We start from the raw sequence: 15,540 nt of genomic DNA on the forward strand, positions 1-15,540 counted from the left end.
CTTGGGCCCACAGTCAATGTAGTGAGTAAGCAGAGGACTTCATCTCTGAGGAGGACACAACATCCTGCCTAAGAGCTACAGGGTGTATCCCACTGAGTACCTACTCTTGTTAACACTAATGTACCAATTATGAACACGGGAGTGTGAAATTCTACTATACAAAAGAACTTCTGTGGGTAGAAACTAGTACATACAGTGTGAATTTCATATAAACAACTGGGAAGGAAACTGCCTATGTGACAAGCTTACTCCTTAGGGCAGCATGGGAAGGGGACTATGAATGACTAGCAGTCCCTGTCACAGTAGACTTTGACTATTTGTGTACTTACATTTTTTTCACCAAGAGAGTCAAAACCATATAATTATGTAAAGATTGAAAAGCAAGGAAAAGGATGTGCACACTTAAAACGCTTTTCCAGTAACACCTAGGAAGGCAGTGAGCACTGTGGCAAGTACTGGGCCACAGCCACACTCTCAGTCTCCAGGCCCTACTAGCACTGCTAAGTGTGTGCCTCTCCTTACTCTGTCCCAGTTTTATGTACTGCAAACCACTTCTATCCCACAGGACTACATGACAAGTAAGCAAGTTAAATGTAGCACATTTGGCATAGTTTTTCTGTTTAGTAGATACAGAGGTGAGGTAGTAATGATTACTGATTAGTGCTCTATAATTAATCTTATCACTACTCTAGAGCACAGAAAATCCTACTGTTGATTTTTAAGATACTGCAAGTAAAAAAAATTACAACTGTTAAACAATTTCACCTAATAATGGCCATTACAGCATTAATATCATTAAAGTATTATTCTTAACTAGTTACAATTGAACCATATACAAATGCTCACCACTAGGAAAGGGCTAAGTGAATTCTAGAACAGGAAGGGATGAAGTACAAGAAATTACAACACCAAGTGAACAAAGACGGAACTATACAGTCAATAAACTCCCAATTATAGGAAAATACAAAGACAGAAAATAAAAGGACACAACAGAGGGTAAATTAAAAGAATTCTCCTGGTGGTCATCATTAGATAGTGGAGTTAGGAATTCTTAATTCTTTAAAAATAAACACAATACTATTTTTATAATTACAAAAAAAGTTATCCATACTGTCTGAGAGCAAGAGAATGTTCTCCAAGGGACTTCACAGAATGCCAGCAGCTACTGCCAGGCCTGACTGAAGGTGTACCTTAATGAAGTGCAGCGTGGTGAAGGAAAAGCGCTCATTGCAGAAGCAGCAGTACACCACCATCTCCATGAGGGCCAGGAGGGAGCCGGTCAGCTCTCGCAGAGCGAACATGACCTGGGGGGACACGGGAGTGAACTTAGCACAGTAGCAGTCGGCTGCTTCCACTGCAGGGTCAGACAGGAAGACCCACTAACACTGTTCTGGGTTTTTTGTTTGTTTGTTTGAGGTCTAAGGATGGATTTCAGGGTAACTCAGTCTACCTGTCATTTATACAGATCTCTACAAACATGTACTTTTATTCCCTAAAGAGTCATCTTCACCAATATTCAAATGCAAGCATTCTCATGAGAGATTAATGACTGATGACAGGAAAATAAAGTTAAACTTAAAAAAATATGTTGCTCACAAACTCTTTTCCACATAGCATCAGGTTCTGGAAGAATCCATAGGAAAGTAGCTCTGGTGGAAGGAGAGCTGGCTGAAGATAGGCACAGTGTATGCCCTGTGCAGGTATGGCAACTGCCCACAACCAGGTTTGTTTTTTTTTTTTTTTTTTTCTTCATTTTTTTTTTATTGGTTATCTTATTTATTTACATTTCAAATGCTATAAATGTTATCCCCCTTCCTGGTTTCCCTTCTGCAAACCCATTATCCCATCCTCCCTCCCCTGTTTCTATGAGGGTGCTCCCCCACCCACCCATCCACTCCTGCCTCACCACCCTAGCATTCCCCTATGCCTTCACAGGACCAAGGGCTTCCCCTCCCAACACAACCACATTTCTAAGGTTCACACACACATGCTTCTAGGCTGCAGTGTTTTAGAACCAGGGAGAGACAGACCAGGGACAAAATCTTTTAATAATGAAGTACTTTACATATGAACTGTCACTCACCTTCTCTGGGGCCTTAGGGGTAGGTTCTTGGTTGAAGAAGATGAATAATGCCCACTTAACAAATTTACCCATCTATCCATTCAGCCATCCATCTATGTATACATTCATACAGTGCTGGACACAGAACACGCTGGGTAAGTGCTCTACCATTCAAGGCCTCATCTTTAATGTTTCAAAAACATTAAAGATGAGAATAAACATATCTTCTCCTAACAATATTTCTTTTCACCAAAGAAACTTGAAAAATATACCAACAAAGGATTTCACTCAAATGGGGAAAATAACATAAGAAAATGGCTTCAGCACAGCAATTACATACCTCTAACAGATAAGGTTTCCCTTCAGACAAGAACAGTAAGGCTTCTACTTCCTCATGGAGGGGCAGCAGAGGGCTCGAAGGAGCAACACTAATAGGTGGTCGTTGTTTAAATATTCCAGGAGCTTTAGGAGACCCAAGAAACAAAACACAAATACAACCTGTCTCACATGGAAATGTTCCACGAAACATGTCCACCAAAGGGCAAACCCCTTAGGTCTGCACACACTATTGCTACATTCTTACAACTCGATCCTTCAGTCTACTGGACCAATGAGCTACGGAGACAAAATCCTATTTTCTTCAAAGCTCACCTCAGCAATAGCTATGAAAAAGTAGCTAAAGCTGCTACCAAAGAGACACTGAACAAGTCACTGTTCTCTAAACAATTGTTTGCAAAAGACCACATAGCAGGGCTGAGTCTAGAGACATGAGAACACACTTGCATTTTTTTGTTGTAAAACTGTCTGAACTCAGACAAGACACTTTTAATTTTTGAGATGAGCAACTCGGGTGTAGAAAGCAAGCTATATTCATACCATGCGTCAGAGTTTGTCTTAGCTGTCAACTTGACACTAACCAAGGGACACCTGAGAGAAGAATCTCAAGTAAATAATTGCCGGAATCACATTAGCCTGCAAGATGCTTTCTTAATTGCTAATTTATGCAGTAGGGCCCATCCTACCAGGAGCAACCCATCCCTAGGCAGGTGGACCTGGGGTGTGTAAGAGAGATGGCTAGGCAAGTTGAAGGGAGCAATCCAGTAAGCAGTGTTCCTCTGCTGGTTTGTTTCAAGCTCCTGCCTTGAGTGCCAGCCTTGGGTTCCCCTGATGATGGACTATAACTTGTAAGCCAAATAAACTTCCCCCTCCCTGTAAGGTGGTGTTTATCACAGCAACAGAAAGCAAACTAGGACTATATTCGCGTGTCCTTTAATGTCCCTTTACATAGTTTTAAAGTATCTTTCAGCTGGAATGATGACTGTGGAATTCTTCTTATTTCCTGCCTTTAGATTTTACTATACACATTAGCACCGCATGTGGAAGTCTATCACTTACAGCTGGGAACCTGTGTCTTTATGTTTGCTCATCTACAGAAGGGGACAGCATCTTGCCAGTTTGCTGTGGGGAATGAGCACAGCAAATACAAGCACCATGAAAAAGTAGAGTACACAGAAGACACTCATATAGTGCTTTGTAGTACTATTGTGTGACTGTTGGGACAAACCCTAGGGACTGTATACACAGTACACATGTATAATTAGGATACTGAATAATTATATAGCACAAAAGTGTATCTGTGACTGTGCCATTGGTGGGTGACAACAGGAAAAATCTCCAATTCTAACATATTAAAAAAGATTTCACTAATTTATATTTGAATCACCTTTGCTTTCACAGAGCACTTTGGTATTTTCTCTAATTAATCTTTACAATACCTAGAAGTTATTTTTAAACTATTTTCATTTTGTATGAAGGATCAGAAAGGTGAGGTGGCTTGGTCAGGTCCACACAACTAAGGGACAATAGCGCATACCTTGGCTAGTTTCCTACTACGTAAGTTGTTACATTATGGTGATAAATGAACTCTGAATTAGTCGTTAATTCTAGAGTACTTTAAAATAATCTTTTTTCTTTCTGCTTCAAATCAATGATTAATTTATCTTCTGCTGTTATCAATAAACTAGGTTGAATAAGGTGAGGTTTAGCATTAATTGGAAAAAAACAAGACTTTAAGCACTCTCCAAACATCAATAGTCATTTGAGAAACAAATGCTATTCATTCAGTTCCTAAGATGAAACCCTCTTCTCACGCTTCTGATGTGGGAAGGTATGGTCAAACTTACCAACATTCCTCTGCGAAGAGACATCTGTATGCAAGACCAGCAAGGCAACAGTGTTGTGGAGATTCCCAAACTCCCGGGCTTGTGCAGAACTCCATCGGCGGATCTGTCAATAGAAAAAATGAAAACATGCTTCTGTTCTGGGTGGGAAAGGGTGCACTAGCCGGTGAGTTACTAAATCACAGCATCTCTTGATGCCCACAGTGGAAGAGGTCAACATATAAAGTCACTGGTCTAAATGCATCTTCAAAGCGTTTCTCCCCAGAAAGAAAACATTAACTCAGATTCTAAAACCAAGTATACAGTATAGGTTGGGCAATTTTCCAGAGCCTCGGTGCAATGGGAAACCATGAACCTGGAGGATAGGAAGCCTGGCCCTGTGGCACCTCCAGTGCCTTGTATAAATGGGCACATGCTCCCTAAAAGTGCTTCATGTAATGGCAGAGACAATCTACCTGCTCTGCCCACTCTGTAGGTCTAAGGACAAAGTGAAATATTTAAAAATGAAAACATTTAAAAAGTAGCATTTCCCACAAATGCAAGATAATATTGACTGCATGTGCAGTGCAAATATAGTGAATTTAAGTCAGTCCTCAGTCTGTGTGAAGAGTCAGAAGTACTACAAACTCCAGCATAGTCAAAACCAACAGCCACTATGGTGGCAGTACTGTGCTTTTTCTACTTAAGAGTGACAACAGCAGGATGATGTGACAGGGCTGAGGAGCTTAGGAGTGTCAGTGCCCAGTCTGCCCTGCAAAGCGCAGCACACCGTGAAAAGGCCCAGACTCGGAAATCCTTAGAGCTGGGCCTAGATCCAGTTCACGAACACCTGTATAAGTAACTTGTGTAAGTTACTTAGCACAGCTACGCTTAAGCTGAAATCCTTCCTGGAGAATGGGAGGAACACTGCGGTGTGCATCCAGACTGTTCCACCACAGAATGACCAGGTGCCTGCTACAGAAGAAGCATCTATTTACCATTATTGGATTCTAGCATTTTAGGCATTTAAAAGTCTATCAAAAGAAATACATGGATGAGAAAAATAGAGCTATATAAGGATTTCTAGCAGGCCAGGCCATGTATGGACACAACACACACACACACACACACACACACACACACACACACACACACCATCTACCTTAATGCTATGGGAACTAATATGTTCCTATCATTTGACTGAGAACATTAAACTGCAGTATAGTTCAGTTTTAACAGTTCAGCTTCACAGATGAATTCCAAAAAACAAAACAAAACAAAACAAAACAAAACAAAACAAAACACACAGCCCCAGGGAAGAAAGGAGAGGACTCCGAGGCCACTTGAAGTTCCTCTTCTAATGATCTCCAAACTCTAGCCTACATATATTAACACCCAGAACTAAATGAAGTAAAACATTTACCATCTATAAAATGAAAGCCAACAGCATCTCACTGAGAAGAGGAAAACACTCCTTACCTGACTGTTCTGTCGACTGACCCCAAGGAGGAAGCTGATCATGTGTCGCAGTGCCGAGTGCCGCAGAAGAAGGTCTCCAGCCCTAATACCTTGCTGTCACAAGGCAGTAGAATGACAAATTATATTCCCAGCCAGATAAAAAGTTGTTTTAAAACTACAGTCAGATGAGAAGTTTTGAGAAATCACCAAGCTAATTGCTGTAACTTGTGTGTAATAAGTACTTGTTAATGTTTAGTTAAAGACTCCTGAGCCTTCCACTGCCTGCCGATGGCAAAACCACCGCCATTGCCTTCCACTGCTGTCAGAAACTACACATACTTGTATCAGAATTCTTACAAGTAAAATTATCCATTAATTTGGATTTAATTAGAAATACCAATGAAACCATAGAACTATACAGAATAAAATCTAACATTTTTCTATATATGAAAGAAGTTTTAGATTATAAATCTTCTGTATTAGGAAAACAGTATTTACCTTTTGTACAAAAGTGTTGAATAGAGAAAAATACTGAGCACAGTTTTTACAATTTTCTGGGACATCTTTATCCAAAAGAGCAAGCAGGACTTCCAGTAACTGATGAAGGCTTTTTAACTGGTGAGAAGAAAAAGGAGATCATATAAAGAAAAAGAAGACAAGACACACTATCACAGGGTTAATTTGAAGTAAACCACCGTAAGAACAAAGGGAAATTGATACAATCCAGTCTCAGATTTAGATGGATTTATGCTTTGGAGAGCAGAACAGAGTTGTCCTTTTACCTTCCAGGAGTGACAGTACTGTAGAACTAAGAGAGTGGCTAGTGCTACTTCCTAGGTACCAGAGTCCAGGTCACGCTCCTACTGGCCCAGTTGTCACATGTTCTCCCGAGCCAATTTCTCTGTCTTACAGAGAGGTGGGTACCAAGGGGAGATGGATTCTGAATCCCTCCCTCCACTAGGCTGTTTCTTCACAGTCACAGATGCAGAGAATAAAACACAGACACAGGCAGAAGGGCTAGAAACCAAGCCAATGGAGCAAATGGAGAGCAACAGCCTGACAGATGACACGGCAATACCGACTCAACTAGGAACTTACTTGAAAGCCCGCTGACGCCTCATGGAAAGCTTTGAAAAATATTTTATTTGTTTAGAAACCATTTTGGTATGACAGTGCTTCTGCTTTCCCTCCCACCCCAACTGGTTTTGGACAACTCTCTAGAAATTCATTTGTTATCCAAGCATTAAGACCAGGCTCACTACTCTTATTTGTTCACTCCTTTGAAGGTGGTATTCATAGACTTCTGGAATACCCCATCTGCCTGTCACACCCATTATAAATAATACAAGTTAGCACTTACATAGCACTTCATTTTCAAAGGACAGTATATAGTGGGTGCCAAGAGGTATAATTTCCATTATGGGGAAAACAAACACAAAAATACATCAGCTGGATATCGAATAGAACTGACTTCAGGAAGTGGTTTCCATGCTTACACCCTACTCCTTCTCTTCTACTACCTGCCCTTCTGTCTTTAAAAGGCTGGTGATGTCCCGGATCCTGATCCCTATCTACAGGAGACTCAGTTAAGCCTGCCTTTTCTCTTTGGACTACACAGTGGAAGAAGGAGAGTAAGACGACTAGGTAAGCACTTGAGACCCCTGAGACAGCTCCTATAGAGTCTCTCGGAACAATGGTACTCAAGCTCTCTGAGCAGCTCCCGTGGCCTGCACCAGGTGTGGTCTTGCTTGATGAGAAGTTCTGCTGCTACGGTAATGGAAAACTACTGCTTTACAGTGTACATAAGTCTAATGACTCTGGAACTGACAGGAGAACTTCCAGGATCTTTCTGAGAGCATATTTGACTTGCTGTTCCTTGCTTCCTGTTCCTCTGGTGGAGCAACACTCCTGAACTTGTCTGGTCTAATAGTGCTTGCTGGATCAGGTAGTACCAGTTCCAGTAAGTGCTTGGGTGCCCAGACTCTAACTAGATCTGGACCATCCTCCTTCAAGGTTGTATAACAAAGTCAGCATCTGAATTTGAAGCAGTCATTCCTATAATCATTGATGCACAAAATGCCTGGAGTCAATATTTCTAAGAGGCCAATTTATCCTGAAACTATTGTTTTTCAAAGTTTTCCATGAAGTATCAGCTGTTTGAAACAGCAAACTTGGGAGTAACTGCTGTACTTGAGAAGATTTAGTAACAGACTGAACAACCAGACTGAGAATGTACACCACATATTTCCCCAAGGCTTAAAACCTTTGGGAATAAACACCATAGTTTGTTTTATTGTGTGTATGCTGATTCAGGATTCTGAAGGTATAGTGTAGAGATCAGGGTTAGGAAGAAGAAACAAAGCTCAAGGAAGGCTGGAGGCTGAAGGAACTGCCCTGCCTGGGATGAATGGCTCTGGTTTGCCTGCCCAGTCAAATCAGGCAAACAGCTTTTGAGGAAACAGAAAGAGCTAAGGGTGACTCAAAATGTCTAGATCAGAAGTGTCTACATGCCGATTAGTCTCAGCTCACAGAGTCTAACACAAGTTCTCGAGAAAAGACTGGTTAGGGATCTAGAAGAAAACTCTTAAAGCAGACAAAAGCAGAACTGAACTCTTTCAGTCTATCCTGGTATCTGGAACATAAGGAGGGATGGACAAGAATGCCTTCTATCCTAGTATGTATCAGAAAGTGTGTGTGTGTGTATGTATGTGTGTGCGTGTGAACAAACCATGTGGCAAAAACACCAGTCCAGACACCAGTTCTAGGTCATCTTTCTTATTATGTACAACTGAGAACATCTGATAAAAACAGGATACATCAAGTTTACAAGTGAGACTGACCTTATCCTGATAAAACAAGGCACTGTCTAAGGTCTTCTCCAGGATGGTGGCCACAGCAACTCGTACTTCTCTCACACTGCACTCCAACAAGAAAACCCTAAAATGAAGAGAAACATGATAGAAAAAGGCACAAGTGTGTAACCCGAACCTGCTCTACACACCTGCACCTATAGCAGCACGGCGTGAAATGACTCAGAGGTACTAGCCAAGCATCCCGAGCGTTTCTAGGCTCACAGGTACCTGGGCTTCCCCAGGTCACTCCATATGCTGTAAATGAGATTTGGGAACCAGACAGAAAGTTCACTAAGATTCTAAGTGGTAACTCAAATGCTTTAAGGACAAGAAACACCCACACAACATTTGCAGTAGGACTTAACTGGATGCATGAACTCTTGAGGAATACTGGGTATTTCCTAGGGTAACACTAAAGAATGAAAGTAGATCTAGAATAGGGGGTATATCTAGTAGGCAAGTGGCCAGTCTCCTCCAGAATGAAAGCAAGACAAAGACAAAGAAGGGGACACTTGGGGATGCAAGTATTGAAGGTTAACATTCATAAGAGACATACATAGCAAAGCCCACACGTGGACTCTGTAGAACCTAGATCTGCACAAACATTGTGGGGAGGGCAGAGGATGCCAGTACCAAAGGTTAGGATCCATAAGACACACACACGGAAGCTCATGTGTGGACTCTGTAGGACCTGGGTCTGTATAAGCATTGTGCAAGGTGACATTTCTAAGGTATTTGGGGGGAAGTCTGAGTGGGGTGTAAGAAGATATGAAGGAATTCTTAATTTTGTTTGGTTTGAAAATGATAAGGTGCTTATGCTGGAAAAGCCAAACTCCTTTATGTGACAGAGGCAGATGCTGAGAAATGCTAGTGAGTTCTGTGTCTGAAAGGAGCTTTAGATCACAAGGAAAAGCCAACTCCATTCATGGGGACAACTAGGACAGTACGAGAAGGCACTGCAGGATCCTTCTGTCCAGCTCTATGTCTGTCTGTAAGTGTCTTATAAGATGTTCCTAAAGGATGTAAAGAATCCTTTGTGTTAGTGGTTTACACTTTAAGTCAACTTGAGAACATTCACTATTACAACCCCCAGAAAACCTACATTAAAAACCTGTATAAAGAAAGAAGCAGTATGGGGTGTTGCTATGAAAGAGGCTACTGTTACCTTTATGCTTCAGTTAGAGAAATATTTGTACAGGTTGACTACCTACCCTCACTCTAAAATGCAGTAAAATCTAAGATCTTTGGATGACAATATGATGTCACTCTTGGAAAATTCTAAGCCATGATACTGTTTAGCATACAAAAGATGAACAATATTGTATAGAATTATCTCCAGATTATGTGTATGCTTAGATAATAAAACAAAAGGGAATAAATGTTTCCATTTGTGTTCCATCCTGAGACACATCTCTAAAAATGCAAATATCCTTCAATTCAAGAATTTCCAAAATAATCTGGTCCCAAGCATTTAAGAGAAGGCATGTTCACCATGTTCCCTCTCTGACTTTGTGTGTGTGATATGTGCTAGTGAAGACACATTTTAATTAGAGCAATGATAAAGGATCTTTAGGGCTCTATGGGCTGGAGACATAGCTCAGTAAAGTCCTGAAAACATGAGTTCAATCCCCAGAATCCATTTTTTTTTTTTTTTAAAAGGCATGGTAATGCACAGTGCTGGAATACAAGGTGATGACAGATGAATCCACACACCAATGAGACCCTGTGTTTCAAAAAACATGAGTGGCTCCACTCCTGAACATATCTTCTGACCTCCATATGCAAGGGCAGTCAGCTAAGCATATATACATAAGTACACACATCCTACATAGACAAATAAAGTGAGTGAGAGAAAGAGAGAGAGAGAGAGAGAGAGAGAGAAAGCGCGCGAGTGAGCAAGTGCCTGGAGGTTCCAGAGAAAGAATTAGATTAAAAATTATTTTTCTTAGATTTTAAGAAAGATTTTTATTTATTTTTATGTGTATAAATGTTTTGCCTACACTAAAGTACACCACACACACACACACACACACACGTGTCTTTGGAAATGGAGATGAAGTCACAGATGGTTATGAGCGGTCACGTGAGTGCTGAGACCAGAGCACAGGTTCTTTGCAAGGGTAACAAATGCTCTTAACTGCTGAGCCATCTCTCCAGCAGCTGTTACTAATTTCTTAAAACATATCAACCCACGACAATTAAAAGTAACTAGATCTTATAAAAAAGATCAGGTGATCCACTGGGATGCTTGGTATCAGGAATACTAAGAACTACTACCAAAGGAAGACAATTTCTCAAGAGACAGTCAAAATCAAGCCTGTCTTCGTATAAGGTGATAAATGAAGTATTTTCTAAATATTTTCCAAATGTGTAATCATTCTTTGAAATGGTGCTAGGGGGACCTATGGGAAAATATTTTCAAATTGAATTAGAAAATTGGGTAAAAGGTTATCTTTACTGCAGATTTTAAAGGGGCAGGCATGTAACTCTTCTGAGAAATGTTTATTAGGTCTCTCTTCATGAGCTGAATGCATATGCGTGATGTATGTGTGAACAAATATTTGAAGTGGGTTATCTGGCACGAACTCTGTGTATGGCAAGGAACCAGCAGATTTGATTCTATTCTTACGTAGTTGAATCTCAGTAGAAGACACAGGGAAACCCCTAAGGAGTACATAGAACAACAGGGCAGGTCTGCCTCAGTCTGTGTATGTGAAATCTAAGGTGACATCTGAAGGAACAGAAGCAATTACTATGCAAGAGCAGAGAGAACCATGTTCTAGACAGGAGCTTAGACACGAGGGGCCTGTCAGGCTGCCTGAGTGATGATTGACTTCGAAGAGTAAGTGTGCACTGTGAGCCTGGAAGGTCAAGGGAGCTCAAGTACAGCCCGTGGGTTTTACTGTGGTGGGAGGGACCCACTCAAGACCTTCCTGGAAAGAGTTACGTGACACAGCTGTTTAAAAACCACACAGAATTTTACAGGAAAAGAAATGGAGATAGCAAGTAGGCAAATGAGGATTTGGAGCGGAGACGAAGAGGTAAAGGGAATATTGTACGAGACTGAGAGTTCTGGTCAGGGATCCTATGTAGCTCAGTCCTGCATGTGTGAGGCCCTTGGTTTTATCCTAGTAACATAAAAAATAAAATAAAAATCCAACCAAATCTCTACCACCACCAGACTGTGCTCCCTTGGTAGGGAGGGACTTGTATTTCTGAATTTCCTGCTGTGTGTCTGTTTTCACACAGAAATACCCAAACACATTTGTATGCTGACAAAGGGACCCAATGGAAAGGTCTACAAGGTAAAGCTTCTCAAGCTCCTTGAGAAGGCCTGCAGATAGATTCATTCTGAGAGGTGCGTGCTTTATCACCTGGAATGAGACAGTCTATGACAGCTGGTCAGCATTTATTAATCACTTCTCCGTGACACCTGAGACCAGGCTATTAGACAGAATCGAGCTTCTCACATGACAAGTTTGAGGACCAAATCAGAGGGAAGGAAGAGCCTGCTGGGGCCAAGGAGACAGGACAAGGTCTCATAACATTGAGAAGGTCTTGCTGGGCTCCTCATATAGTGAGAAACTTGCCAAGGATAAAGGAAATTGACTCACGACTTATTCAACTGGGAATAAGGTATAAACAATAAATGTGATTGGAGAATCTTGAATTCTTATGTGAAAAGGCAAATTATTCATCTACCTACTGTACATAGGTAATATAGTTTCATGGGTAACTTTGTTGGGGTCAGAATCTAAGCACACTTAGACTGTATTAGTAGCCTCGGATTCCCTATTTCCTTGTTACCAGACTGAGCACCCTAGGAAAGGGACTTGTATGCTTCTCCTGAGCCAGAGCAAGGATTAAGGGCTGCAAGCTGTAAGCACCTGGTGGCTATCACCTTACACTTCTGCAATCATTGAACCCTTGCCCAAGTCTAGTCCAGCAGATGATTTTGCAGTGGCCTAATTTCCTTACTTCAGTGAAAAGCTTAAAATGGACTCTAATCTGAAAACTGAATTCAAGTTGAAATGTAAAAAGAAGCTTTACTTCTAAATAATAGGAAACCATAGAAAGTTCTTTTAATTAAAAGATCTTAACACTTACTTTACCAATTCTCGTCCTTCAGAGCTAATAAAATATTCAACAAGCCACTGACAAGCATCCAAACTTTTTGAAAGTAATGCTTCAATAGTAGCAATCCATTCTTCAGTATCAACCCTTTAAAAAAGCAGAATGCAACGTCAGGCTGCAGCAGGCAACTGCAGAGTGCCTCTCCAGTGTCACACCTGTCTGCCTAGCTAGTCCACAGTGGCCAGGAGCAGAGGGTGGATTAACTATTCACTGACTACCCACCGACACGACTCAGCATTTCCGCTCTCAGGTTATCTAGGATGTGACCTTCACACCTCCCACCCTCTCCCACACACAGGACATATGTGCAGCGCCTACACCTATGACTGATTTTCATCTTTTACATCTGCAACATCAACTTCAACTGATGAAGACCAGATCTGTCACATTTTGTCTGGCACAACCAAGTGTGTGTCACCCTCAGAACAGCTTATGTTTTATATCATATTGCCAAAACCATTAATATCTTGCTTCAAAGATTTGGAGAAAAATCTTCAAAGAGAAAAAGTGGCTGACTACACTACGAATAATCTCACATCACTCCTGAGACCCCAGTGCCTCACCAACCCCAATGGTGAGAACAGACAAAACAGTGACTATAACATGCAGATATGAGTGAATTTCGTAAGTCAAAGTACTAACTGAATCTCTCTACTTAAGACCTTAAAGGACAGAAACGTGTTCTTTTTAAAATCATGTAACTTCTGGTTATTACACATAAAATGAGGCTGTCATTATTAATTTTTTTCCCATGAGTCTGGCTAAAAAATATCTTTCCCCAAACCCAGACTTGACAGCTTATTCACTTTGCTAGCCAGAGCTCAATGGTCTTCCAACTTTAGCCAGTTTCCTCTTTCTCTAGGTATTCTTCTACAAGCTACCCCTCAGCTCTCTTTCTTCAGTCATATATTCACAAACCAACTATTACTAACCCAGAACCTTGTCAGGTGCTGGAGATAAAAGCCAGTGATGAATAAGATGCAGATCATGTCTGGAGCTCTTAATATCACTCTGAACATATCCTGGTTCAAACTCCTCCATGAACTGCCACTGGCACAGCACAAACTTTCTGGTCTGGCACCTGGTGATTAGTCTAAATGAGTCCCGTATAAGTACCAGAAAACTGCAACTAACCAGTCACTCATGGGTGGCCTTAAGCAAGTCCTGCTTGCCATTTTAGAGTTTTTCTCCCTGCCTAGAATGATGCCTTCTCTTTTCTTCCTTTTAAAATCCTCTGAAGGTATCGATAGATACGATTTCATCCAATACTCAGACACAAAGTTTATGTCTTATAGCACAGCAATTTCTTTTTTGAAAATCAATCCTCACTAAACTTTTCTTAAAGACTGAGGGTATGTTTCAGTAAGCTGACTATATTAGTATTGCAATATTTTGAAAAGTAGAATCTATACAATTATTTTTTCATTGAATTAACCAGTGTTTTCTGTAACAGCAGAATACTACAACACACTACCCTTACCTGAGTTTTTTCTTTGTCCGTAGGTAAGTTTGGAAAAGGAACTGAATGGCAAGCTGCACGCTCGCCTTTGCCATGCAAGGATAATATGGGTGCTTTAATTTAGTCTGGGAGAGGGAAGAGGAGAGTTTTCATAAAAATCTTACAGATCATTATATATTCTATAGAATGTAATAATGACAAATGATAAAGGAAAAAACCCTAATCTTAGCACTTAGGAAGTAAAGGCAGAAAGGTAAGTAGTTCAGAGCCATCCTTGATTACTTGGAGATAGCCTGGGTTACATACAAACACAAAGGAAAAAGAAATGCCTAGCTAGTTAATAATAGAAAACACTCATTTAAATTTTTAAAAAGTTAAGATAGCTTCTTCATTTTTAAATAAAGTCCTCTCAGAAAAGAGTCTTTGCCTCTCTTGGTATTATTAACAATGGTACTGTAGACAAGGAAGTACTGGACAGTTAATTTTGAGTATGACAGTATATGATTACAGATTAAGAAAAGTTAGCTCACAGAGCATAGAAGCAACTGATGAAAACCAATCCCTCAGCCTGATAGCCCCTAACCCACAGCCTTCAGCCCCACAACACCAACCCCATAGTCCCCAACCCCATAGCTCCTAATCCCATAGCCTCTAGCCCCATAGCCGTCAGCCTCATATTCCCCAACTCCATAGCTCTCAACCCCATAGCCCTCAAATTTGTCACAAAAATCTAAAAATTCTGTATGTGCAAACCTATACCACTCATTCACAGTGCACAGCCCAAAGCTGCCTATGTGATAGTATCATCCAGTAAGTAACACATTTATGGGAAGCGGGGTTTTGCACCTAGGCTGAATGCTAACACCAGAGATCAGGGCATTGCTTTTTTCAGTTCTTTAGTTATAACTGGCTACTTACAGCATTCAATGAAGCTAAGGACAAAACAAAACTGAAGTAGTCACTACTGTACACATCTCTGTTCTTCATGAACTTGAGGTTTTCATCTCGCACCATCTACAAGACGAAATCAGTAGTCATTTTTAACAAACAGAATAATATGTGGAAGGTTATTTCTACCAAAATGTTTAGGTAATAAAGATTTGTAAAAAAAACAAATTATACTTTATAATTACCTTTTTCAAATTTTGAGTTTTATAACAATGAGAAAAATCTTTCCTTTAAAACGAAGGCACTGTGGAAGGTAAGCCATTTCTAATCTCTTTTGGGCATTCAAAAAACAGGATTTTTTGGGGGGGTTATGTTTTTGTTTGGGGGGGGTATGTTTTTGTTTGTTTATGAACAAATAATTCCACACCTCCCTGGCTCAGACAGCTCAGTTCTGTTTTTCTTTTGAAGGCTCCACATTTTCTTTAGAGTCTCTGGTTCTGCCTACTTAGCCTTGGGCTGTTAGTGAAT

General features: G+C 40.7%; 1 protein-coding gene across 1 annotated transcript in view; it reads right to left on the reverse strand.

Moving 5' to 3' along the window:
- Positions 1-15,540, reverse strand: part of Usp24 (ubiquitin specific peptidase 24) — a 129,329-nt gene that overhangs the window by 14,306 nt on the left and 99,483 nt on the right. The window contains exons 53-61 of the mRNA XM_034502115.2: positions 15,043-15,138; positions 14,146-14,249; positions 12,639-12,752; positions 8,520-8,616; positions 6,178-6,294; positions 5,701-5,793; positions 4,246-4,348; positions 2,403-2,524; positions 1,191-1,304 (exon numbers count right to left, since the gene is read on the reverse strand). Of these exons, the coding sequence (XP_034358006.1) occupies positions 1,191-1,304; positions 2,403-2,524; positions 4,246-4,348; positions 5,701-5,793; positions 6,178-6,294; positions 8,520-8,616; positions 12,639-12,752; positions 14,146-14,249; positions 15,043-15,138 (960 nt within the window). The remainder of the gene's footprint in view (positions 1-1,190; positions 1,305-2,402; positions 2,525-4,245; positions 4,349-5,700; positions 5,794-6,177; positions 6,295-8,519; positions 8,617-12,638; positions 12,753-14,145; positions 14,250-15,042; positions 15,139-15,540) is intronic.

The sequence above is a fragment of the Arvicanthis niloticus genome, chromosome 5 (genome assembly GCF_011762505.2).
Source record: "Arvicanthis niloticus isolate mArvNil1 chromosome 5, mArvNil1.pat.X, whole genome shotgun sequence".
Taxonomy (NCBI): Eukaryota; Metazoa; Chordata; class Mammalia; order Rodentia; family Muridae; genus Arvicanthis; species Arvicanthis niloticus.